Below are 26333 nucleotides of genomic sequence, written 5' to 3'. Positions count from 1 at the left end.
ACACTGCTCACTCAGCATTGTGTCAGTTTGCGGGGGCTGCGTAACAAAGTACCAGAAATGGAGCGGCTTCAACAGCAGAAATGTATGGTCCCATAGTTCAGGAGGTGAGAAGTCCAAGATTCAAGGTGTGAGCAGAGTTGGTTCTTTCTGAGGGCTGTGAGGAAGAATCTATTCCACGCCTCTTTCCTACGTTCGGGTGATTTGCGGGCAATCTTTGGCTTTTCTTGGCTGGTAGAAACATTACCCCGAATTCTGTCTTTACCTTCACGTGGGGTTCTCCCTGTGTGTGTCTGTCTCCAAGTTTCCCCTTTTTATAACGACTTCGGTCATGTTGGATCAGGGCCTATCCTACTCCAGTACGACCTCATCTTAACTAATTATATCCGTAGCAAACTGATTTCCAAATAAGATCACATCCGGAGGGACGGGGGTTAGAACTTCCACATATGAATTTGAGGTGACACTGTTCAACACATCACAACAGCTTTTTTGTTCTGCCAGGAAGGCAGGCAGCCCTTGTCCCTTTGGGAGACACCCGGGCTAGTGCCAGCCCAGTGGCCTCCCTCTGAGTGTCACCTCATTTTGAAAATGCCTTAAGAAGTGGGATGTTGAATAGCTATTTTCTTTCCAAACGAAGGACTTCTGTACAATGTCCAGGTCTGTGAGGCAGACGTCAGACATGTCTTCTTTATGTGCCTTTGCCCACTGCCCAGCAATAGGCCTAGACAGAACATTGTAGGTGTTTAACACAGGTTTGTGTAATGAATAAACCAGGAGTCCCGAGTTCAAATTTCATCAGGGCCTTGGTTTCCGCAAATTGGGCCTACAAAGGGCATTGACGAAAGGGTTGTTGTGAGAAGTGAACGAAATAACCCGTCAAGCACTGGGCATAGCACTGAGCCCATAGTAAGAGCTCTTTGCAGCATCAGCCAGGGCCTGGAAGGCCATTATCCTAAGGCCACTGTGACGTGTGAGGAGGACACAGCTGCCCGCCCCCACCCCCAGCTCCATCCAAACCTTAAATTAAAGAGAGGCAGCTAACATTTTGTAAGTGGGTCCCGTGGACCAGGCACAGCATCTGCAATTTATATCTGTTCCATCTTTTCACCTCCAACAGCCAAGCTTTATCATCCACGTTCCACAGATGGCACGGTGGTAGCTTGGGGACGTGACGCATCTTGCCAGATCACCATCAAATGCAGAGACTGGGATTCTGGCCATATCCTCTGACTCTCCAAGCCCTGGCTGGATCCTTGTCACCTGAGTGTGGTGGGTACACTGAGGCCCGGCCTTCAAGCCTCACCGGCCAGGCCTCCAGGGAGCTTCTCTGTCCCTGGAGAACGAAGGGGCCCAGCGTTGGTATAAAATGCTGATTGCCAGAGAGCATCGAGGCCTTCATCCTGTGTGTGTGAATGTGTCCCTTTGCTGCAGGGACAAGGGTATCCAGGCCACCTGATTGCCTAGTTGATAGAAGGAAGTCTTCTCTCAGTGGCTGGCTGTCCCCCACCCATGGCTCTCTGAGCTCTTGGGGTGATGGCCCTCTTGCCCATGCTTTCAAATGCCTCCCTTTGCATTTTGCTGCCTCCTCATGCCAGCCCCTCCCCTCTGACTGTGGCTGATAGATCGATGACTGGCCAGGCGACAAGTACAGAGGACGTTGATTGTGCAAGAGCTTCTGCATTTCAGACTGTCCAGCTATCAGCCTGCCTGGTCCGGGGGCCTGGGCCGTTTGCCTTTCAAAGGACAGGGAGGGTACAGAGGCAGGGCTTGGGGTGTCTTTGCCCCTGGCCCGCCTGCCATTCCCGCTCCCAACCTAAGCACCTCTTCCTTGGAAAGTTTGCAATGGGGTGTGGGCCAGGGCCTGGGAAAGGGGGAGGTTGGAGGAAGGAGGAAAATTATCTGGGTCTGGGGTGAAGGGGAGTGGGACTAGGTGGGGGTTCTCAGTCCCAGGTTGGGGTAATGCACTTGGGCAGGGGGCAGGGTCCTGGACGGGACTGACCAACAGGGACGTGAAGGAAGATGGTCCCCACCCAGAATCCCTAACCAGCCCACGGGGCACCCTCCTGCCCGGACCCAGCCCTTTTCAGGTCTGGAGATGGCACACACTGTATGTACAGAGCTCGTACCCAGCGCCTCTGTGCATGGACTCTTATTCCTGATGGACACCCCTCAGGACACATGTGGACCCCATATGCCCCCAACACTTGCATACAGCAGCCCCCGTACAAAACATACACAGGAGTATGCACATGAGTGTGTGTGACACACGTGAGGTGATGTCGCACAGGCAGCCTTCCTCACCTTCACTGGCAACTCCGTACACATGCTGACCTAGCCCAGACACATGGCACACACACCTCACACTCCACACACACACACACACACACACACACACACACGTCACAGCACTTGGAGTCTCAGATGTGAAACTTCGGGCCTAATTGTGACAAACACCAATCGGCCTGTGCACAACCAGGAAACCCAACACGTGCTTTGGAGCACGATGGGGTCAGACCCACCGTCTCTACCGCAGCTCTGCTCACTAGCACCGCAATTCACATTTGTGAATTTCCATGTTCTACTTGTTGCCACACTTGTGATTTCCATGTTCTAGTAGTCACATGAAAGAATATGAAACTAAGCAGGTGAAATGAATTTTAACAGTATATTTTATTTAACGCAATCTAGCCAATATGTTACCATTTTAACATGTCACCAACGTAAAAAAATTCTTACTGAGGTATTTGACATTCTTTGTTGGCACCACCTGGGGTGTATCTCAGCCATGCAGCGATACGTCTCAATTCAGACAGACCCCGCCCCAGAGGCTCCAGAGACATGTGGGGCCAGTGGCCATCAAAATGGGCTGCATAGCTCTATAGAATCACGTGGAAATTCAAATAATTTCCAGCTAAACAGAAAATAGCACTCTGCACTCCACTCTCTTCTCTCCTGTCCCCAGAGCACATGACCCAGTCTCCTTTTCTCTCGGGCCACTGGCTGCCCAGGTCTCACCTGTCCAGGTAAGGAGACCCGTGTGAGACCCTGCAGGTACCACACAGGCCCCTCAGCACAGCCCCCAGTCCTTGGCCCCCCACCTCATGCTCTAGAGGACCAGGGGTTGTAACTAGGCAGGAATGTCACCAGGCAACGGGCCTCGGGGGACAGCTCAGATCTCCTGCACCTGCCCGCCAGCCTCCAGGGTACCCACGGGGCAGGGCGGGGAGGGGCCGGCACTGCGTGTCTCTTGCCTCCGGACTGTTTACCTGAGCACAGTCACAGTGCTGTCCTGAAGCGAGCAGCAGGCCCATGGAGCCTGGGGCCACAGGCCACAGAGGACAAGGGCCAGACACTCCCGCCATGGCTCTGGGCCATTGATCCAGCCCCAGCTGGCCGGGTGGAGGTGGGGAGACCTTGTCCTGGACAAACAGAGGCCGTGAGGTCTGCGTGCAGGCCCGGCACCCACTTGCCACTCCCAAAGGTAAGTGGGGGCCTCCAGGACAGGGGAGCAGGATCTATGAATGACCCGGTAACAGTGTCCTCTGAGAACTGGGCCTGGCTCCTTGGAACTTGAGCCGTGTGCCCTGCTCTGAGGCCAGGTCTGCAGGGCCGCCTCTGCCAGAAAGTAACCAGGTGAGCAGGAGGGTCCACGGAGCTGGGGCTGGGGCAGGACAGGGCGGAGTGAGGCCAAGTGTATGGGGAGGTGCGGGGCAGTGGAGGAGCTGTGGGTTCTGAGTGCTGGGAGGCCTGGGTTTAGGTGGGGCCGGTGGACTCTGGGGCAGGGACAAGGCAGGAAAGAAGCCTGATTTGCTGGCCGAGTACCTCCCAGCACTCTGCAGGACTGGACATGCTGCCCCCTCCGTACCCAGGACACGACCTGGGTAGTGTGGTCTGGGAGACAGGCCCAGAGCCCCACACCACACTAAACAGGGGACCTTTAGCTCCCAGGCTCAGAGTTGAATGCAGCTGGCAGTGTGTGTGTGTGGTGTGTATGTGCACAAGTGTTTATGAAGGGGGAGTGTGGATCTATGAATCTGTGTCGCAGATAGGTGTGTGTACCTCTGTAGGTTTCTATCTGTATACATCTGTGTGTGAGTTTGAGTGTGTTTGTGTGTGTAGAAGGGATGCTCACCCCTTCCCCACACCTGGGAACACACAGTCACAGCAGCTCATAGCAAGGATTCACTGTAGGCCCGAATGGCCTCGCTGGAAGCTCCTAGAACAGAGTCCCAGCTCTGCCTACTCTGCCCTGCCCCGGCTGGGTGACCTTGAGTGAGCCATTTCATCTCCCTGGACCTCAGTTTCTCCAATCATTAGGTAGAGACAGCAAGGTAAACATCCCAGACTGATGGAGGCTGAGATGGAATGAGGTTTTCAGTGTTGCCCAGCAGAGGGCTAGCATGGAGGAAGAGGTATAGCCTGGCCCCAGCGAGCTCAGTCCCCAGTGGGCAGCTTGAGACCCCTCCATTGGTCAGAAGAGCAGGAGGGAGTGAGGAACAGGTGCCAGGGTGGGGTCTAAGTGCTCAGATCAGAGGAGAAGCCTCAGGCCCCTATGGCAATTGGGGTCGACCCTTGCAGGGGCTCACTGTCATGGGGACAGAGAAAATGCCTCCAAGGTGAGCTATGCATCGATGGAGATGGCCCAGGAGAGTTCAGGGGCAGTTGCCCCTCCTGGGGCTCTCTGAGAGAGCTTCAGGAGGAGGTGAGAGCTGAGCTGAGGTGTGAGTGGGCCATCTAAAAGCTGGCCAGGTCAGGAGGTAGGCAGCCTAGGAAGAAAGAAGGGCATGGTGGGAAAGCCAAGTGGTAAGCAAGAACTTTCAAGAACCAATCTGCGTAATGATCTTCACCCCAGAGCTGGCAAAGAGCCCTTGATCCATAACAGTTTTCTACCATCTCCGTTATTAGACTTGCTAACTGATAAGTCCAATGTCACTGGGGTGCAACAGGAAGAAGAGGGCGTGGGGAGAAAGGAGGCAGGAGAAGTTGGCCCCGCCACACATGCACACAGCTTGGAGCTGTGTGGGAAGGATCTAGGATCCTAGCATTCATTCATTCAACACGGAGGGAGTACCAGGTCTGCTCTTGGAGCAGGGTACACAGTGGTGAGCAGAATAAAGCTCCTGCTCCTGAGCAGCTTACAACCAGTGAGGAGGTTGGACACGTAAGCATCTCATGCAATTGAGGTCTCAAGAAGTGCTGTGAAAAAAATGGAGAGAAAAAGGGGGTGGTCAGGGAAGGTCTTGCTGCAGAGGTGACATTCAAGCAAAGACTGGGAGGCAGTAAAGGAGCAGATCATGAAGCAAACTGAAGGAAAAGCATTTTGGGAAAGGGAACAGCAGATGCAAAAGGCTATACTTGATATGTTGATAGTCTGGCAAGGAGCTGAGTGGGGGCTGCAGCAGAGGGAGGGAGAGAACAGAAAGATGCGAAAGGACCAAATGACCTAGGCCTTTGTGGGCTGTGAGATGGACTTTGGGCCCTGTTCTAGGTGGATGGGGGCCATGCGAGGCTTGTGAGCAGGGCACGTGGTGAAAAGACTACTCTGACGGTTGTGTAGGAAGGAATCCGATGCTGAGGGTGGCCAGATGGATGACTGGCTATTGCAGGGGTCAAGTTCACAGATGATGTTGACTTAGATGATGGTGGTTAGCCATGGCGGTACCAAGAAAGACTTGGGTTCTGGGGGCATTCGGAAAGTAGAGCCACAGACTTTTCCGATGGACGGGGCCCTTGAAACAATGGGGACACCCTTGTATAACAGTAAAAGATGGAGTAGTGTGGTCATCTTCACACCTGTCAATTGTCACAGTTAGCCATCTCCTGCTGGGCTGTCCACCCCAAGAGGATGGGAAAGGGGTCTCTTATATTCACCAATGTGCCCCCTATGCCCAGCACACAGCCTGGCACAAAGCAAGTGTTCAACACAAATACGGTGGCTGGGTAAGTGAATCTAAGATCCACGGCTCAAGCCTCGTATGTCCTGCTTCCCAGAGGCAGCAAGACGTAGGAGAGAGCACTGCACTGAGAGTCTGGAGACCTAGGGTTCTGTGCATTCATTCCTTCATCAGGCATTCGTTCATGTGGCAAGCCCTGTGGTGGGTCCTACAGGGAATCTGGAGTGATAAAGATACAGGCCTATTTTCTTGTGAGGGAGAGAAATGAAGGCCAAACCAGGAATATTGTTGATCTGACCAAGGGCTGCCCAGGAGAGGAGGTGACTTACTACTTAGGGCCTGGGGACCCATCGCCAGGCAGGTGGCCTTGGAGCCCCCTTTAAGGGTCCCCGCAGTTATTCAAGCAGAGGGTGTGGCTGCACAAAGGTGGAGTCTTGTGGGCCTGCAGGGTGCTACGCATGATGGAAGTTAGGGCTACAGAAGGGGTGGGTAGCAGCCAGGTCAGGGAGGGTCTTGGTGCCATGGTGAGGAGTCAGAGGTGGCTGGTAGCTATTAGCGGATTCTGAGCGGTGACTGGGTGGAGGTGGGCAGGGGGAATGCACTGGGGATAACGTGGAGGTTGTGCCAAAGCAGGAGCTAGGAACCCAGGTAAGAGGCTGCCCTAGGAATCCAGGTGGGAGGCAATGGGGACCCCAGGTGAACAGCACTCCCCATTTGGGCTGTGTCTAACTTGGGTTTCTACACAGTGGGTTTTCTGAAAATGGGCTCCTCTGTGATGCTCAAAGTCCTCACAGATGGATGTGAGGGGCATTTATGAGGGAGGCGAAATCCACGGGGAGCAGGCCTAGTCCTGGGGAGGGAGAAAGGAGGGGAGAGGCCTATTGAGTGGCCTGCCCTGGACTGCTCTTCTCGATGCCTCCTGTAATGGACCTATAACCTTCTCTGAGCCTCAGTTTCCCCCTTAGTACCCTGCTGATGTGTGAGGCAGTAGAGCAGAGAAGGCAGGACATTACTCTGCAGACAAACTGCTTGGCTTTGCAGCCTGGATCTGCTGCTAATCAACTGTGTGACTTTGGCCAAACTGCTCAACCTCTCTGTGCCTCAACTTTTTCACCTGTAAAACGGGGATAACAAATAAGAGAGCTTCCCTCCACAGGGTCTGTATAAGCTTACACGAGACAGTGCATATGCAAAGCACTGGAAATAGTTGAAATAAATGTCAACTATCGTCATTTCCAGTGCCCTTGAGTCCCCAGGACTGTATGAGTCATCTCAAAATAGATCCTTGGTAAGCCAGGTTTAAGGGTAAAACAAGGGTGTGGCCACCTCTGGAGGAGGGAGGGGACTTGGGGGCTGAGAGTGGGTGAGGGGCTGGGCCATCGCTGGGCTTTCCCCAATCTAGCCACCTGCTCAGCTTTCAGAGGACAGCCAGTTTCTCACCAGGGGTTCTGTGGGTACTTTGGGCAGTGGGAGGGCTGTACCACCCCTTGCAGCATATTTACCATCCTTGGCCTGGCCCCACATGTCTGGATGTCCTCTGGAAAGGGGCGTAGGGGAGTTCCATACCCAGTTGAAAATCACCAGCCATCCCTCCCTTCCTTGCATCAGGTGGGGGCCACTCAAGGTGGTTACCAAGGCCGGATGCCAGAGCCCCTTGCCTGGGAACAATGCCAAAGAGTGGCAGGAAGTGAGGAAGCAGGAGGAGGGCAGGGAGCCCCTTGAATCCAGCTGAGATGACTTTGCACATCACTGAGGAGCCCCATTTTGGGAAAATCCACTCTGTGAAAACCCAAGACACAGCCCAAAGGACCCCCCCACACCCACACATCTGGGGATGCATTTCAAAGCCACAGTGGCATTTATGCACTTGGTAAGAGGAGACTACCTTCTCAGTGTTCTGGGATCCTTGCTCAGCTACTGGGTAGGTGGATGGAGGGCCTTCTCTATACGGTGGGAAAACCTGCCTGAGAAGCCAGATAACATTCAAAAGTTGGTTTGGAGGGGTCTGATGCTAGAGCTGCAGACCTGGGGCACGAGAGATAGGTCAATCAGCTATTATGAAATCATGATTTGTTCATTAACAGCTCATTTCCAGGAAGCCGCCCAGAGGAGTGGAAGGAGCCGAGTCAGACACTTGAACAAAACTCCCATGTATCTGCTGTGTGACCTCCAGCGAGTGGCTTAGCCTCTCAGGGCTTTCGTTTTTCTCATCTGTAACATGGGGCTGGTAGTGAGTGCCAGATAGTCAAATCATACTGGAAAAATAAAGCTAGGAAAACCGTGGAGTGAGTTGTTGCTAAAACACTCTGGGCCTCAGTTTCCTCATCTGTACAATGGGTAAAGAAACTTGAACTGTGGTTGGAGATTTTAGAAGATAATATATGTAAAGTGTCCACACCTAGTGGGCCTGAGGAAGAATAACACACAGGGACAATGGTCCCCACATCCCTGGGTGACCAGAGGACTAAATGAATGAGGCGTTAGCTTGTGTAGACCCTAAATGAATATTCGTTTTTGCCTCCTTCCTCTGCCCCGTGAGGCTTTGGGCAGAAGGGGAGATGAGAGAGACAGCAGCCCTTCAACGGCAGGCCCTGGTCCAGCACAGCACTGGCTCAGGTGCTTCTGGGGGAGGGCAGAGCAAGTTGACTGCATCCGTGTTTCCGGAAACTCTGCTATTGGGAACCAGGAGGAACAGAGAGCGTCCCTCAAATGAAGGGAAGCTGAAAGCAAGAGGAGCTAGTTTACAGAGATTGACACCCCATGTTTTCGATTTCCATCTGTGGATACAGTCTCTGGGGTGGGGTTCGGGCACTGAAACCTCCATCTGTCCTCTGACCACAGACAGGCTGGTATGAGGGCAAAGGTAAGGGTTCCAGAGCCACACCAGTCCAGCTCTGCCGCTCGCCCTCCGTGAGCGGCTCAGGGCCCACTTTCAATCACTGCTTATCACCTGGTGGTATGATACTCTTAGTCCAAAAGGCAGGCTGTCTTACTTCTATGCACCGTTGGCATAGGTTCACCGTTCAGCAAAGGCTCCTTTGCAAATGCCAGGCTGTTTCCAACCCTGGTCTGTTTCCCTGCCAGGATGCCTGTGGCTGAGGCCCCGCAGGACACTGGCGGGCTGGGTGACGGAGGTGATGGCGAGGAGGCCGAACCGGAGGGGATGTTCAAGGCCCCTAAGGACTCCAAGAGAAAAGTCCGAGGCTACCTTCGCCTGGCGCCCCTGTGGCTGGCCCTGGTCGTGCTGGCTTCAGGGGGTGTCCTGCTCTGGTATTTCCTAGGTAAACATGGGGGCCTGCCAGAGAGAGCCACCTAGGAAGGACTTGGGGTGGTTGTGGGGGGGGGGGGGCACAGCAGGACAGACCAGGATTGCAGGCTCAGCAATGCCTAGCAACTCACCGTGCGACCTTACGCAAGCACCTCCTTTCTCTCAGTCTCCCTTCCTGTCCTGTGAGAGGGGAGTGCTGCTTCACCTATATTCTAGGTCCTGGGGCTCAGGCCAAGTGCTCCCAGCTGGGGAAGCAGTGTTCTTCCATCACGCACATAAACAAACAAGCCAAAGGAATGTAAACATTGCTTCCACTTGCCTGCAGCCCTCCAGGGTTGCCCCTGGGGATTGGAGCCAGTTGGCTTTGCAGGAGAAGGCCGCATAGTGCTGGTGGCTCTGGCACAATCAGTGCCTCTGCTCACTTGAGCCCCATTTGGGAGCTCTTCTAGGATGGAGACCACAGCTCCATCACCTCTGGGTTTCCAGGGCCCAGCATGAATGGGAATGAAGGGTAGGCAGGACACAGGACTCAGGCATCCAGGGGTATCTACGCTCACAGAGGGCTTTCATACCCCAGGGCACACATGGAATTCAACACACAGTGAAAAGGGGGCCTGGAGTTTCCAGAGCAGCTCAGAGCTTCTGTCTCTGGTCTCACAGTCCTTGATCAGTCCCCGGGAACCCCAGAAGCAACTGACCCACGTTCTGGGTCCATTTGTCCATCGTTCTGGGCATTCATTCATTCATTCAATAAACACGCTTGAGCACCTACTATGTCTTTCTCTAAACTCCATGTACATTGTAGAAGACTCATTCATTCATGACCAAGCACCTCCTCTACGCCAGCTCTGTGTCAGGCTCTGAAGGTAGTCCTGCGTCACCATAAAGCATGGCATGTGCCAAGACAGAGAAAGCTGAGGGGTGGGGGAGGCTTAGCAGGGACAAGTGATCAGAAACTTTCCATGAAACATCTGCAAAAGTTAGATAGTATTCTTGCTGGCTAAATCTCATGGTGGAATTTCAGGCCGATTGAAAGGAACCGGGGACGTACTATGGAGCTGTCATCGGGAGATCCGCCTCGGCTCAGCTCCAGAGGGGGCCCAGGTCGGGTAGTCTGGAACCAGCCTCCAGACAGATGCTGTTAGGAAGCCCATGTCTGACGCAGATCCGCCCGCCATGACTCAGAGTGGATGCTGATTCCGCTCAGAACTGAGCAGCACTGGCGGGTATGGAAGCTGTGCGCATTTCACCACCAGCAGGAAGCTAGTGCCCCAACTAGCATGGGGCGGCCACGGCCTCCTTCAGCTGTGGGATAATTAGTCTTCAGGGTAAACCACAGAGCGTCAGCCTGGAGAGCCAGGAACTCACCTGCCAATTGTCTTTCTTTGCAGATGAGTCTAATTTCTCCTGGTTACGCTCCAGGAGTAAATCACCCCCCAGGGTGTGAGTCCTCCATGGGGCTGAGGACCCAGAGGGTGAGTGCCCCCAAGCCTCAGCTGGGGGAAGCCAATCCCCGCCCCACGAAGGGATTAGGGTAGAGGAGACACTTCAGATGTTTGAACCATTCCTCCCAGCCTGGCCAGGCTGTGCTCTCGGTACCCGGTACTGGGGGAGGAGGTGAATCAGAGATGTGGCCTGCCCAGTCCGAAAGGGGAAATGGACAAGGCTCCGATGATGCTGGAGCAGGATAAACCCAAAGTGAGTGGCAGCATGACCCAGAAAGCGGCCCTGGAGAGGAGAGGGCAGTAACTGGCTTCCCCGAGGCAAATGGGCCCTGGGCACAGGGTCTATTCTTATAGTGGAGTCTTGATGCTGCCCAACTGTATTTCTCTGGCCCTTCCCCTCGCCTGCTTTCCTGGGTGACACTGTTATGCTTTCTTCTCAAACCTATTGCACCCCACCCATTTTGCCACCTGTTTCAATGAGAAACTAGTACTACTCAGAAGAGAAGCCCCACAGATAGTGGCACCACACCCTCCCAGCTGCACCCATGCGCTCTGCCTTCCCAGCCTCCCCAAGGCGAACCATTGCTGCCTCATCTAAAGCCAGCTCTCCCGGGTCCCACCTGGTGGCCGGGCTCCAGCCACGCTCCTTCTATCTTCCAGCGCCATTGTCTGTCAGGTGCGTTCTCATTGCTCCCGCACCCAGTCCCTCTGGGGCCCCCGTTTCTCTGCTCCCCTTTGCAGCAAACTCCTTGAAAGGGCTGTCTCGACATGCTGCTGCCCCCACTTGTGCACCCCTTGTCTCTCTGAAACCCTTTCCAAGCTGGATCCCTGCCCGTCTCCCAGCTCCAGGAGCGCTTGTCAAGGTCACCAATCCTCACTCAGGGGCCAGTTCTCGTCCGCATGGCATTTGACCCATAAGCAGCTCTTGACCCGGTGCTGCACCCACTCTTCCTTGAAACCTTTTCCTCACTTGGCTTCCAGGCGCCCCACTTCACAGTGGCGTCTCCTCCGTGTCCTTTGCCGGTGGAAGACCTCTCCTCTCTCCCTCGGCCCACTTCTCTCAGGGTCTCAGCCAGTACCCTTGACTTTAAATGCCCTCTACAGCCTGATGACTCCCACTTTTGTACTTTTAACCTTGAGCTCCACTTGGTCACGGAGCTGCCCCCACCCCTCCCAGGATGTCTAAGGGTCACCTCAGACCCCCCTGGTTCAACAAGCAACTCTCCACCATTCCCTCCAAACCTGAGCCCCCGCAGCCCAGCGGGGCCATTTCATGCCTCCAATGGCTCCCCCTCATTCCTCTCTTTCTTTTACCCCCCAGCCCCAATTTGCCAGCACACCCGGTCATCTCTGACTCCACAATGTAGCCTGACTCCAACCTCTCCATCACACAGCCTGGTCCCGGCTCCAACGCCTCTCGCCTGGACCACAGCTGGGGCCTCCCGCAGGTTTCCTTGCTTCCGCCCTGGCCTCCTTAGAACCTGTTTTCAATACAGCAGCAAATGAAATCATTTAACTTCTCTGCTTAAAACCCCCACTGCTCCCATCTCACTCAGGTAACACTAAAGTTCTCCCAGGGTCGTGAGGCCCTCCAGGACCTTATCCTCCATCTCATCTCCTGCTTTCCCCTCACTCACTCTTTGCTGTTCCTCAGACACACCAGACAAGCTCCTGCCTCAGGTCAGGGCCTTTGCAGCTGCTACTCCCGCTGCCTGGAGGGCTTTTGCTACAGATTCGTATCCGCATGGCTCATGCCATCACCTTCTCTGGCCTCCATGTTGCAGCCCACCCTCAGGCCTGATTTCCACAGCCCTTACACCTCTGACATGTTGTGTAGAATGTTTGTTATTTATTGTCTGTCTTCCTTGCTAGACTATAAAAACTTAAGGGCAGAGTTATTTCTTTTCCCTCATTGTTTTTATTCTTTATCGTTCATTGTTATACTGGTATATTTCCAAGTGCTCTAGGTCAGTCCCTACACATAGTAGGTTCTCAACAAATATTTTTGAATGAATGAATAAAAGAACGAATGGGGTATAAACCCAGGGCTGTGAATCTATTGCCTTCACATCAGTCAAAACAGTCTTTGCCAAACGGAAATCTGATGACATCATCCTCAATTTTAAACCTTTCGTGGTTTCCCTTGTTCATTGGGGAAAGACCAAAATCCTGTCCTGCTGACGTTCCAGCCTCTTGCTGCCCCTCTTCCTACCTGATTGCTCCTGCCAAGCAGACTTTTAGCCCTGGTCCTCACCACGATCTCTCTGCCTCAGGGCCTTGTGCCCTTCCTTCTGTCCTTAAGGTATTTTCCTCTTTCGAATTTATTCTCTAGTTCGCTTATCTCCATTGGAGGGTCACCTGGCCCAGGCCTATTTCCTTTGTCTTGTCTCCTCAATAGGCCTGGTGCCTGTCCTTGAAAGCCCTCCTCATAGATGGGTCCTACTTTTTTAGTGGTCACTGGAAGAATGCCTGTCTCACCCACCGCTGTCAGTTCCTCATGGGGAGGCACATCTGTCTTGGTTTACGAGTGTAGCCCACATAGTAGGTACTACCTGGACAGCCTGGTGAGTGCAAGGATGCCCACAGGTGCTGACCCATGAACTTGACCTTCTGGGCCACATGGGGGTCCTGGCCTTCATGTCATCAGTGTCCCGGATTGATCACTATGTCAGCTTCTGATTGGAAGCCTCTGGGACGCCATCCATCTGTGGGCCTCTCTCCTCACTAAAATCTTTGGATGATGAGGATAATGATGGCGGCATCTTGAAGGCCCAAGATGCCGGAAGCTGAGCTGAGGGTTTGGGTGGAGGAGAAGGTATGGGGAAGACAGGCGCCTTCGCCATCTGCTCCCTCGTTTAACCTGCTGGTTTCTTCCTGGCCAGGGTACAAGGTAGAGGTGACGGTCAGCCAGGTGTACTCAGGCAGCCTCCGTGTGCTCAATCGCCACTTCTCCCAGGACCTGGCCCACCGGGAGTCCAGTGCCTTCCGCAGTGAAACTGCCAAAGCCCAGAAGATGGTAGGGAAGGATTGCCAAGATGGGAGGGAAGGATTGCCAAGATGGGAGGGAAGGAACGTGGGATGAGAAGGGAGAGGGAGGGGCCTGATGATGTCAAGCCTGGTGGTCAGTCCATCTGGAGGACAAAGTGGGGCCAGAGGCCTGCTCTAGGCACGATGGGCATGGCGTGGTATAGGGTGGTGGGGAAGTTAGCGGACTCTAGCATTCTATGTACTTGGGTTAAATCCTGGTTGTGCCACTTACTAGGAGCCTGCCCTGAGAAAGTTAGGGCCGTGCAAGGATCTGTCAGGGCCCCCCCACATCCCCTCTTCTCCAGGGGAATGCTCACTACACTAGAATGGTCTCCCACGCCAGCACCTCTACCCTCAGGCCACAGGACCGCACCAAACCCCCAGGGCAGGCTGGAAGTGCTGGGAGGTTATCCCCAGGAGCAATGCTCAGCCACGAGAAAGAGAGTGGGTGGATAAACACCCACTGGCCCTTGGGGGGGGCAATTGTGAGGGTGTCCCCATCGTCTCCCAGAGTTGCCTGCTGGGCTGTGCCTCAGTGGCCCACAGCTCTATTCTGCTCCTTCACAGCCGTGTCAGCTGCCCTTTTCCAGTCTGCCTCCCCCCCCCCCCTCCCGTGTTCCCCAGAATCACTTCCACATAAACCACTTGCTTCCCATCCTTGACTCAGGATCTGCTTCAGGGGGACCACCCAAGGCTCCCTTCCCTCCTCTGTAAAGTGGGGTGATGATAACAGTGCCTGTCCACAGGGTTGTTGTGGGCTTGGAATGAGACAGTGTGGACATTATGCTGTTCCAAGTGCTTTACGAAATACAACGCCGCCGTTCCATCCTGCCATCAGCACAATGGTTGACCATGTGCAACCAGCCCGCTGAGCTCCCGTGGCTGGTGGCTATGGGTCAGGTGGGGACTCAGGAGCCGTGTGGGGCTTCTCAGAGTTGAGGAGTGACTTTTGATGAGGAGGACAGAGGTCATGGGTGATCTGATGGAGGCCAGAGCTGGTGGATGAGGTGGGGTTGGGGGACAGTGCCTGAGTGTAGGGGGAGGGGAAAAAGTAGGCGGGGTATGAGGCTTGTTTCCTGGTGAGGCCACTGCCCGCAATGTGACTTCCAGCAAGACTCTACCCCATAGGCTCCTCTGCCTGGAGAAGCTAAAGGCCTCTCAAGGTAGGAGAGGCTTGTGCAGAGTGTCACTGGGGGCTCTCATTTCTCCTCTTTTAGATCAAGGCACTCATCGCCAGCACCAGCCTGGGCACTTACTACAACTCCAGCTCTGTCTACTCCTTTGGGTGAGTCACCTGGTCCCCCCAACCCACCCCTGCTACAACCTCAGACTCAGGGAAGGGGACGGGACACTGTCGGCTTCTGATGCCCACGTTTCTTTTTCTTAATGAGGAAACTGAGGTGTGGAGAGGCAACTTGGCTTCTGCATGTGATTTCTCTTCACTGCGCCTTGTTTCCTCATCTATAGAGTGGGCACAGACGTGTGGTAGGGATTACCTAGACAATGGCTGTGACGTGCTTATCGAGGGCCTGGCACGGCTTAGGTGAAGCCACAGAGGGTTGTTAGTGGAGGGTGGCCCAGCTGTCCCACTCAGGTCTGGTTCTGCCACTTTTGACATTGTCTGTGGCATACAATTTAACCTCTTGTGTCTCAGTTTCCTCACCTGTAAAATGGGCATGATGATAGCACCTGCCTCAGAGGTAGTTAGGTGGCTTTCCTGCGAAGGTGGAGAGCAATGCCTGGGAGGTAGTAAGCACTCAATATGCATGAGCCACAGTGGTTCTCCTCACCATGAAGCAGGGGGCTGGGTAGGGGAGACTGCAGGCCCCGTTCCCAGCCCCTCTCTCTTCTGCCTGCCTTAGGGAAGGCCCTCTCACCTGCTTCTTCTGGTTCATCCTCCAAATCCCTGAGCACCGCCAGCCAGTGCTGAGCCCCGAGGTGGTGCGGGCATTGCTGGTGGAGGAGCTGCTTTCCACAGCCAACAGCTCGGCCCCTGTTCCCTACAGGGCCGAGTATGAGCTGGACCCTGAGGGCCTGGTCATCCTGGGTCAGTACTGGGAAGGGGTAACGTGGGATGGTCTGGCGAGGCCTGGGAATGCTGCCCATCAGGGCTGGGAGGCTCTCAGGGTGGGCCCCCAGGGACCCAGGAGCCAAGACTGGGGGTGGGCCGGGGTGGCGGTGGTGTCAGCATTCAGGGTAAATATCAGACAGGCTGGTTCTGATAGTGTCTTCTATTTTTATTTTCATTTCATTTCATTTTATGTATTTATTTTTTGTCTTCATTTGTTCATTTCCTTTTAACAGAAGCCAGCGTGAAAGACATAGTTGCACTGAATTCCACGCTGGGTACGCTATTTTTGTTTTTTCCTCTCTACTTTTGAGTTGGTCTTTTTCTTGGCCTGGTCAAGTGTCAGGGGGCTACATGGCTTCTCTGGTGGGTGCAGGGAGCACTTTCCTGGAGCCATCCAGGGGGTGCCGTGGGGGACTCCACGAGGGGTCCCGAGCCTTTTTGGGACTTGTGGGGGGAGGGGAGGAGGTGTTGTACATATGTGAACATGTGTATGTGTGTCTTGTGCATAAGTGTGGATGTGTTGCCTGTATGGGGTGTGAGAGTATGACTCTAATTTTCTATCATTGGATTCAATTTGCCCACAAGTTACTGTTTGCACTGATGGTGGGAAATAATCTTGCCAGTTTGAGGTGCATCAGTTACTTTGAATTTAAAACATGGTCTTTGGGAGATATTTCTGTCACATTCAGGGATACCCCGTCCACCTTTTCCTTCCCTTTCTCAGCCAGCCAGGCTAATCTGCCCTCTGCCCCCCACCCCATCCCTTTGCCATATTGCTAGAGTCACCTTGCTTTTCCCCAAGAGGCTCACCTCTGCCTGCTGAGCCCTGGGAAGCAAGGCAGCATCAGGACCACCGTGCTGCAGAATGCCAGGGTGCTTTCCACATCATCTGTGTGACTGGCAGCTCGGAGTTGTGCAGTGCACTACTTGTGCTACTGTACTGTACCCTGCGGTCCTGATCACAAGCCCCGAAATTCTCAGATTCTTCCTATACTACCTAGAATTTCTACCCAGTGATGAGGCTGGGCTGAGGACCTCAGCCCCCTCTCAGTGTGCGAGGCAGTTTAAATGCTGGTTATACCTTCGCTGACCTTCCTCTCCTCCCACCTGGCTGGTCAAATGCTTACTTCCTTGGTGGATGGAGGTCATCGGGTCAAAGTACAATTTTCAAAGAGTTAAAATCATGATTCTCATACACAGACAAAGTGAGCACATGTCAGAGATTTATTTAATTCTAATGAGAGAACCAGTAAGATAGTAAAGCTGGTCCAAAGAGGAACACAAGAAACTGATTTATCTGTCAGCTATCATATCACATCTATCATCTATCTGTCTATCCATCCCTCCACCTTACACTGCATTGGTACACGAGTTGCCCTGACCCTTGGTCTGGGATAGGCCTTTCTTTTGCCCTTGCCTGTGCCTGATGTCCACTTGTCCCCAAGTTTCTGGCAGTTGCTTTGTAATTACACTTATTTTGTTCCATGAATGTCTGAAAACTTTGCTCTCTAGAGCACAGTTTCTAATAAGGCAGGGGTGACAACTCAAATCCTTTAAATAGGCTTTTTGAGCACTTCCTCCATGCCAAGCCCCACCCTGGCGCTGGGGACATCAGATGACTATGTCCCCATCCCTGACCTTGGAGGAGCTCGAGTCCCACGAGGGAGACAGACTCATAAACAGATCTCCCAACACCAAGGACCGGTGCTAGAATAGAGGACCTGGAGGCTGTGGAGACAGAATGGTTCTGCCCCGGGGACAGGGGCTGCAATCCAAAGCAGAGGAAGAAACATGCCTTTAGAAGGAGGAAGGAGGTCTTCCTGACTTGAGTCCTGGAGGCCTTCACGGAGAAGGGGGCAGCAGACTCAGGCATGGGGATTGGTAGGAGTCTGTCAGGTTGAAAAGGGGGAAATGCGTTCTGGGCAGAAGGAACGTCATGAGCAAGGCCAGGTGAGGAGAATGCCCAGGCAGGTTCATTTACTTTCTCCCTGAGACCAGAGCTACCTGGCTTCCCAAAGTTGTTTCTGATTATCAACAGACACCAGCAATGCCTATCCATTTAATTAGACCCCCCCACCCTCCGCCAAAAGTAATGATGAAAATGGCAAAAGCAAAGCATTAGCTTGGTGCAAGATTTAAAAAATACAAATACCTAGAAACAGCCAGGCACCTTTCCCCAGCTGCTGGCCAAGGCAGATATCACAGGCTCGGTCCCTTCCCCTTGCAGATGTCAGAGGTCTCTTCCTGGGGGAGGTCAGCTCCCCACTGGAGTCAGGATGACCAGGGGTCAGGAGGAGGTAGCTGAGCAACAAGCAGCAGTAGCAGAACAGAGCATGTTCATCGCCAGTCCCTTCTGGGTCCACAGACCCAGCCAGAGAAGGAGGTGGGACAGGGATTATTGCGTCCGTTGGCAGAACTGAGTGGCTAAGTGACCGGCCCAGCATCACACAGCTGCTGAGAGATGGTGCTGAGGCTATACAGTGGAGTGTGGACTCCCCGCACACCAGGCTGCCTCCCTCATCTGAGCCTCACTCTCGCATCCCTTCTGCTTCCTGGCAGAACACCCATCCTCCCTGCTTCCTTGTCTTATGATGAGATTTAGATGAGATATTCATGTTCCGTGGGAGAGATTTGTTTGTTCACTTCTGGTCCTTGGTTTTTAAATCCAACACATAGTAGGTGCCCAATAACTATGTTGAATGAGTGAATGAATGAATGAATGAATGAATGGTGTAGGTGGTATTGCTCTGTAAAGCTTATGGATTACATCTAGGAGAGGAGGCAAAGCCTCTGTGGTGTGGTTGCGGGTGGGTATGTTTGTGTGATAGAGGAGGTGTGAAGTAAAGGCAGCCAATGAGATTGGTACAGCTGAGCCTCAAGTGCGGCCAGCTGAAGGGTAACAACTCAGAGGACTTTCACTCCAGCTTCATCTTTTCATCTCTCCTACACCCACCTAAAGAAAAACAGCCATTACATACTGTGTTTCCCCCAAAATAAGACCTAGCCGGACAATCAGCTCTAATATGTCTTTTGGAGCAAAAATTAATATAAGATTAGTATTATATTATATTATACCCAGTCTTATATTATAGTAAAATATAATATTTTATATTTTAATGTCTGCTCCAAAAGACGCATTAGAGCTGATTGTCTGACTAGGTCTTATTTTCAGGGAAACAGGGTATATTGAGCACCTATTGTGTGCAAGGCACTATGCTGAGCACTCAAACGTGCATCACCCCTAAGCTTTGTGACAACCCTGCAAGGGTGGGTTCATTGTCCCCATTCTACAGAGGAGAAAACCAAGGCCCAGAAAAGAGGAGGTGAACTGTCTGTCCCAGGTCTGTAAAATGGGGACAATAGAAACTATTTCATGGAAGCATTAAATGAGACACTGAGTGTACAGCCTTTAGCTCAATTCCAGAATGTCTCAAACACTTGCTAAGTGCAATTGGTTTCATTCTCCTTGTTGTATTATTAGCTAGAGCTCCCTTTTTCTACTTAGGGCTGTCCCCAGGTCCCGCGGGAATACATTCCCTTCTCTCTCCCTGAAATGAACCCTTCCCTCTGCTGCTGGTGTGGCTCAGCTGTCTCACTGGTCTCCAGCGTCCTCAGGGTTGCTCCCAGCAGCCAGAGGAGTGTGACCCAAGCCTGCCCCTGTCCCTGCCCCTGCCCCAGGCCTGCCTAACCTCCCATGGTTCCACAGTTCCCATGGCCACAGGAGAAGGCAGGTCCCCTCCTGGGTGTGACCTCAGCTCTGCCTCCCTTCTGCAGGTTGCCCTCCTGCCTCTATGTACCCTGCCCACCTTGGCCTCCAGTGCTTTGCTCACACTGTGACCCACCCCCCACCCCCACTGGCACTTCTCTGCCCCACAGACCAGGCTTGGAGCCTTCACATCTGAGCTATTACTGAGGGGCTTTGTATCTGTCCATACTGTTCTCAGCACTCCCAGGCAGCAGCTGGACTTTTCTCTGGCACTCGCTTGGCATGGAGAACTCAGTGAGTGCTAAGTGAACAAATGAATGAACCAATGAATGAATGCATGCATGAGGAGATGAGATGAAACGCACAAGAAAACAGACAGATGGGACATAGCACATCTGGGCTGACCCGCATCCAGCTGCTTTCCGCACCCCACCCCTGCCTGGGCGAGGACCTGGTGGGGCTGGCTCCCTCAGATCTATCCCCGCACCTAATAGAGATCAGGGGGCATGTCCCTCTCCCCCCTCCAGGCTGCTACCGTTACAGCTATGTGGGCCAGGACCAGGTCCTCCAGCTGAAGGGGCCCGACTACCTGGCCTCCAGCTGCCTGTGGCACCTGCAGGGCCCAAAGGATCTCATGCTCAAACTCCGGCTCGAGTGGATGCTGGCTGACTGCCGGGACCGGCTGGCCATGTACGATGTGGCCGGGCCCCTGGAGAGGAGGCTCATCACCTCGTGAGTCCCTGGGAAAGTTGGGGGTGGAGGTGGGGGCTTTGGGAAAGGAATGGTGGTGTGGGGTCAAAGGTCACACTCAGCACTCTGAGACCAGGGGCTGTGTGAGGGGCCAGATGTCTGGGAGAGAGTGAGGTTAGCCCAGAGGGAACGGGGGAGGGAAAGCTGGAAATGACTGTGGACTATGGGCAGTCCTGTCTCTTCCCTGAGCCTCAGTTTCCCCATTTGTAACAAAACAGCTGTATTAGATGACCCCTAAGTTCAGCTCTGGAAGGTGCATGACTTGTTAGAAGAATGCTTCAGAGTCAACTTCTAACCCTCACTCTGTTGCTTTCTAGCTGTGTGCCCTAAGGCAAGTCACTTTGCCTCTCACCACCTCAGTTTCCTCACCTATAAAATGGGTACACAATCATGCTTACCTTGCAGGGTTATTGTGAGGATTTAAATCAGGCCCCTCTGTGCCAAGATCCTCACACACAGCAATGCCATTTAGTTGAGGCTGGGTCACAAAGGGCATTGAGTTGCTGAGCAGAGCAATAGGGCTTTAGGGCAAGGGGTATGATGTGGAATGCAGAAGTGACCAGATCAGAGGGCAGGTGGTAGGGCACGGGGAGACCATGCAGGCGTTAGAAATGGCCTTGGTCTCCAGGTCCACAGGGTAGGGAAGGGGTATTGGGCCTACCAGACTCTGTGGGGGGTGGAGGAAGATACTGGGGTCACCAGCCTGCTGCCCTCTCTGTTGTGCTTGGGCTGGGCCAGCTTCCAGGCAGGGGTGGGGATGGGGCCTTCATGTTCAGATCAAGGGCAATCCTCGAGAGTGAGCTGGGGGAAGCTTCTCCCCAGCCCCCTCCCCCAGGGCCTCTCTGAGTCTCCAGGTTGTGAGGCTGCATGCCCTTTGCACACACCCCTGCTGCCCTGTCATGTGGTGACCTTAACCTGGGTGTGTGTGGGCTGGGTTCCTGGAGGGCTCTGGGAAGTGCAGAGAAGCCAGACACTATCTGATTACCGGGCCAAGGAGGGTGGAGACACGTACGGGCTTCCCCTGGGGCTTCTCTGAGTGCCCTCGCCACCCGCACCTCCCTGCTATTGGTGGGGGCCTGGCTGCTGGATCCCTACTCACTGTGGCCCCTGGCCAGGCAGCTCGCTCCACCTCGGACCCAAGGAGAAGGCCTCAAGTGACAGACAAGATTGCACCCCAGAGCGTGAGAGGGAGCTTTAGTGGCGGTGGGAAGACAGAGCAGACCCTTGCCCATCCCTAGCTAACCTCCTGGGCACGATCTGGGCCCTCTGGTTTGTTTCCACGTGTTCCTGGGAGACTGGAGACATTTTAGTTCCAACAAAGCTTTGCTGCCAAGTAAATAAAAGCAAAGAAACCCCCACCATTAAAAGCTGAAGCCCCCATTAAAGGGGACCTCCAGGTGCCTTTTAACCGTACTGTATTATCTCCCACCTCCTGGGGAGATGGGCAGGTGAGGCTGAGGAGGGCGTGGTGTGGAGGGGGAGGTAAAAGCAGGAGGGACAAGACTGGGGAAGCAGTGCCATCTCCCTCCCTGGCAAGAGCCTAGGCCAGAGGCCACAGGAAACACCCCTTTCCAGGACACTTCAGCCCCAGGACCCTCCTAGGGAACTGCCTTGGGATTACTCACTCCACTCTGGTTTTTGAGGCTGTGTTTGGATTTCATGTATGCACTTGCTGGGATGCCTGCTGTGCCCCCATCAGCTTCCACTCCCTCTGGTCAAGTCCATGGCCGATACATTGTAGGTCGGCAGTACCTCACTGCTGGATGGTGGCGTGCCCACTGTGGGAGCAGGGCTATTAGCTTCCCAGCAATTGGTCTACTCATTAGCAAGGGCTCGGAAGATTCTGTCAGAGACAAGGGGTTGTTTGATGGTTAGTGAGAGGTGAGGGGAAGCTGGGAGCACCCCTACCTGAGATGGGTAGACCAGGGGCACCTCCTGGGAGGGGGCACCAGTTGTTGTCACAGGCAGTGCCCAGTGAACTTCTATCTCTGCTGTGAACCTGTAGTGGAGCCTCGGCATGGTTCTGACCCTCAGTTTCCCCACTTAGAAACCAAGCAGTTGACTTTGACAAACTCCTGAGAGCCTTTGCAGGGCTGACATTCCAGACCTCTAAGAGCTGAGAATTCAAAGATACTGTTATTTACTCTGTGCATCCCAGGCACCAAGCCCTGGGTAGAAAACTGGGGTGCCAGACCACACTCCTGCCTTTTGTCTGTCTCAGCCCAGAAAAACCCAGGAGTCAGTGTGTGTCCAGCCAGAGGGTGTGGTCCCCACAGATGCCAGTCAGGTCTCCCTGTGGGCAAGGCTGGGCACTCAGAGGTCACGGGGATTCTGAGGGAGTAGAGGGTTTCTATGGGACTGGAGTCAGCTGGCGTAGTCGAATTGTAAGCGTTAGAAGTCTTGGCAACCTCCTGAGATGCTGGTTTGACCCTTACAAAGCCTCTAGGCAATCCCGTGGGCCAGAGAGGGTCAGAAATTTGTCTGTGAACACACAGCAGGCTGGCAGCACACCTGGATGTACAGATTTCCAGTCCATCCTCTTCTGTTCCTCCCAGATGCCCACCCTTGCCACCTTTCTCTGTCCCCCTAGGGTCTATGGCTGCAGCCGCCAGGAGCCCGTGGTGGAGGTCCTGGCCTCAGGCTCCGTCATGGCAGTGGTCTGGAAGAAGGGCCTGTACAGCTACTACGACCCCTTCGTGCTCTCTGTGCAGTCCGTGGCCTTCCAGGGTGAGGGGGTCGGGAGTCCCTGGGGAGGGGGAGAGCATCGTGGCAGAAACTGAGGGTGCTCCCCTTCAGGCATGCCCTTCACCTTCTTGGCTCTAGTTATGGTGGGATGGGGGAGAGGGAAGGTTCTAGAAGCGCCTCTACATTCCGTTTCCCCCGCCCCACCCCCAACACACACACATTCTTCCTTCCTTTATTCTCAGTCCATTTCCCTCATCTTCTCCTTCGCTCTCCCACATTCCCCATCTCTCCACTCCCTGGCTTGTCTCTCCCTCAATTCTCACTCCTCTCTCTCCTTCATCTCTCTCCTGCCTTCTTTGGTTTTCTTTCCTGGGTTTATTGGTTTTCTTTCCTGAGTTTATTGTTTTCTCCCTCCTCTCATTCTCTTCCCGACCTGGCTCTGTGTCTCCTCTGTGGGCCCCTCCCCACCCCTTTTCCCTCTGTATTGACCCGAGGCTGAGCCTGGAGGGTGGGGTCTGTGGTCAGCAGGCCTGAGAACCTGGGATTCACCCCAGACAATCTTCTCAAACTGAACGTGAACCCACAGATCTCTGTGGAGATGGGTAGGGCGCTCAGGGGAGGCCAATTATACAGCATTTCATGGGAAAGGCTCTCCCCAGGGTGTCCACTGACCCTTCCCCGCCACCACTCTCCTCCAGCTCTGGAACCCCTCCACCACCCCCTCTCTCAGGAAGAGCACACACCTTCACACCCACTGGTTGTCCTCTGGCCTGCTTCCAGAGCTCTGGGTAGGGAGGGTTGTAAACAGGCTGCTATACCCCTTTCCACTCAGTTTCCTCTCCTTCTCCTGGTGTCAACCCCCAAGGTCTCCTGACAGTGGCCCAGGTCCACAGGTGAACCTGCTGGGGTACTGGCTGCCCTCTGGGGGTCCCTGGGGCTAAGAAAGTGACAGAGCTGGCTCAGTTCCATGGGAGTCTCTGACACAGCTCCAGGAGGAAGGGAACAAGAGGTTTTAGGGAACTTGACTCCATGGGGAGGTGGCAGGGCAGCTGGGGACAGCTCCAAATCACTCGCCCTCTCACTTTGTGATTTTAGCTAAGTCACTCCGCTTCTCTGAACCTCATCTTTGAAAAGGGGACTGATTCTCCCTCCCCAACCCCCATAACTAAGGTTGTCACAGTAGTGAAAACACCCAGTAAATGGTCCAGTGCTCTACAGCAAGTGTTAATAGCTAATATTTATTGAGCACTTACTACATGTCAGGCTGTTTGAGTTTAAGCTGCTGTTTAATCTGCTCAACTTCCTATGAGGTATGTAATATTATTGTCCCCATTTTACAGACCAGGTAGCTGAGGCCCAAGGTCACACAGTCACACTCAACCACTAGACTTTACTGCTTAGTAAAGGGTTGGTGGGGTTACACTGCCTCCCTGCTGCTGAGAGGTGCAGTGGGGCGGGGCTGAGGGACCCTATGTAACGGCTGTTCTCTGGGCCCAGCCTGCGAGGTGAACCTGACCCTGGAGAGCCAGCTGGAGCCACAGGGCGTCCTCAGCACACCGTACTTCCCCAGCTACTACTCACCCAGCACCCACTGCTCCTGGCACTTCACGGTGAGCCCTGCACCCTACCCGCCTACCTGCTCTCAGCCCAGAGCACCTCTGGGGACCCTGGCTGGGAGGGGTGCACTGGCCTGCCTCTGCTGAAGCACCCACAAGCTTAGCCTTGCTTCAGATCCCTCCAGGAGGGGGAAGGTGGGTGTGGCCACAGCAATGCCTGTTTGTCAAGTGACTGACAAACTTCAGCCCTGTGTTGGCAGACCTCTTTCTCCCTTTGTTATCCTGGGAGGTGGGGTCAGCAGACCAGCCACAGCCCACGGGCTACCTGGTGACCAGCTCCTCTGTCACAGGTGCCCTCCCTAGACTATGGTTTGGCCCTCTGGTTTGACGCCTACGCACTGCGGAGGCAGAAATACGACCTGCCGTGCACCCAGGGCCAGTGGATGATCCAGAACCGGAGGTACCCACCCTGGAACCCCTTCCTCTCCCCGCAGGTACTCCCCCTGGAAGTCCAAGTCCTGGACCTCAGAGGAGCAGCACAGGAGGAGGGCAGAGGCAGAGCTGCTCAGGCCTGTGGCCCCGCCCTTTGATCTTGTCCCTGTCACCCTCCCATCCTGGCCCCAGCCTCCTTTCCTGCTCCCCATGGGCTCACACTTTTGTCATCAGACACTTTGGATGTTGATTCTAGTTAGAGTGAAATGGTTTCATTTCCTTGGGTGCTGTCATCCCATCTGGTTCCTAATTCTTAAATGAGGTGGTGCGGGAGCCACAGGACCCGGCAGTGCCTTTCCCTAAACCACCCAAGTAGAACTGGAGGCCCCGCTTCCTTTATCCCGCTCTCTGCTCTTGGTCAAAATCAGGTGGCCTCCTGGCTGGAAAACTGCACAGCCAGGGCCAATGATGCTTCTGTTACCCGAATGCTTTTCTTGCCCTTAACCCGACCGGTGACGTTTCTGAGGAAGAAGTGAGTCCCTTGGGGAGATGGGCAGAACACAGTGGGGCCGTGGCTGCAGTTTGATCAGTAGGTCAATGCCCACTGGGGCGGGCAACCTGGGGCTGCTGGGGGTCCCAACAACTGCAAAGGAGTGGGCTGGGCAGGGAGGCAGGGTGATGGAGATGGTGCAGATATGCTGTCCTTTGCCTGGGGAGAGGATACTTGCAAAGGGGGGCAGTGCTCCATGTCTAAGTGCTGAGCAGGAACTCCGGTAGAGAAAGAGAGAAGATGGCGGAGATTCAGGCACAGACAATAACGGTTGGAGGGGAAGGCCGGGAGGGGAGGGGCTGGCATGGAGGAAGAGCCCCCTAAGCCTCCACTGTTGGGGGCAGCAGCTTGGGGAGAGAAAAGGGATCTCGAAGTAGCCTTGCCAAGCCAGGGAGACCCCACCCCACGTGGGGTCCAAGGATGGTGAAGAGAAGATTCTATATCTAATAACAGATTAGGTCTCTGCCCTCCCTTCCAATGCTGGGGTCTAAGAGGCTGGGATTCTAATATGCAAGGTCTGACTTCTTGGCTTCACAGATTTGAGTATCCAAGATTCCAGTAAACTAGAGCTGGAAAGTTCTAGAACTCTGGAATGTTTGGATTCTGGAGTTGGTGTTCACATTCACTGACACTTATAGGTTGATCCTATTCAAAAGCATCAGCCAGACCAAGGTGACAGGGATTAACATGCTCATTGACCCATCACCATCCTTTCTAGGCCTTTTGCAATGTATCAGGGACTGTGATTAAAACGAAAAAGAAGAAATGCCAATGGCCCGTCATGCTATTGCAGGGTGTGGTCGGGTGGTGACACCAGATGCTGGCCCTGTGCTGTTTGGGGAGCAGACGTCATTTTGTCCCACCAGCCCCAGCACGCTTGTGGGTGGCATTTTGGGCATGTCTGCCTTGATCCTTTATGGAGTTCCCTTCGGGATCCCTCTCCCCCTGC

At 54.0% G+C, this 26333-nt stretch overlaps 1 protein-coding gene across 2 annotated transcripts in view; it reads left to right on the top strand.

Annotated features, from left to right (window-relative positions):
* The first annotated feature begins 3263 nt into the window (after nucleotides 1-3263).
* TMPRSS6 (transmembrane serine protease 6) overlaps nucleotides 3264-26333 on the top strand; it is a 38012-nt gene continuing 14942 nt past the window's right edge. Inside the window, exons 1-10 of one of the 2 annotated variants that reach the window (XM_019719657.2) lie at nucleotides 3264-3481; nucleotides 8979-9175; nucleotides 13490-13623; nucleotides 14852-14919; nucleotides 15497-15681; nucleotides 15939-15980; nucleotides 19939-20143; nucleotides 22752-22888; nucleotides 24344-24456; nucleotides 24753-24862. In XM_019719657.2, coding sequence (XP_019575216.2) covers nucleotides 8980-9175; nucleotides 13490-13623; nucleotides 14852-14919; nucleotides 15497-15681; nucleotides 15939-15980; nucleotides 19939-20143; nucleotides 22752-22888; nucleotides 24344-24456; nucleotides 24753-24862 — 1190 coding nt within the window. In that variant the 5' untranslated portion in view covers nucleotides 3264-3481; nucleotide 8979. The other variant, XM_019719658.2, reaches the window with a different exon arrangement.

The sequence above is a fragment of the Rhinolophus sinicus genome, linkage group LG02, assembly GCF_036562045.2.
Source record: "Rhinolophus sinicus isolate RSC01 linkage group LG02, ASM3656204v1, whole genome shotgun sequence".
In the NCBI taxonomy this organism is placed as follows: domain Eukaryota; kingdom Metazoa; phylum Chordata; class Mammalia; order Chiroptera; family Rhinolophidae; genus Rhinolophus; species Rhinolophus sinicus.
This window is presented reverse-complemented; position numbering and strand designations above follow the sequence as displayed.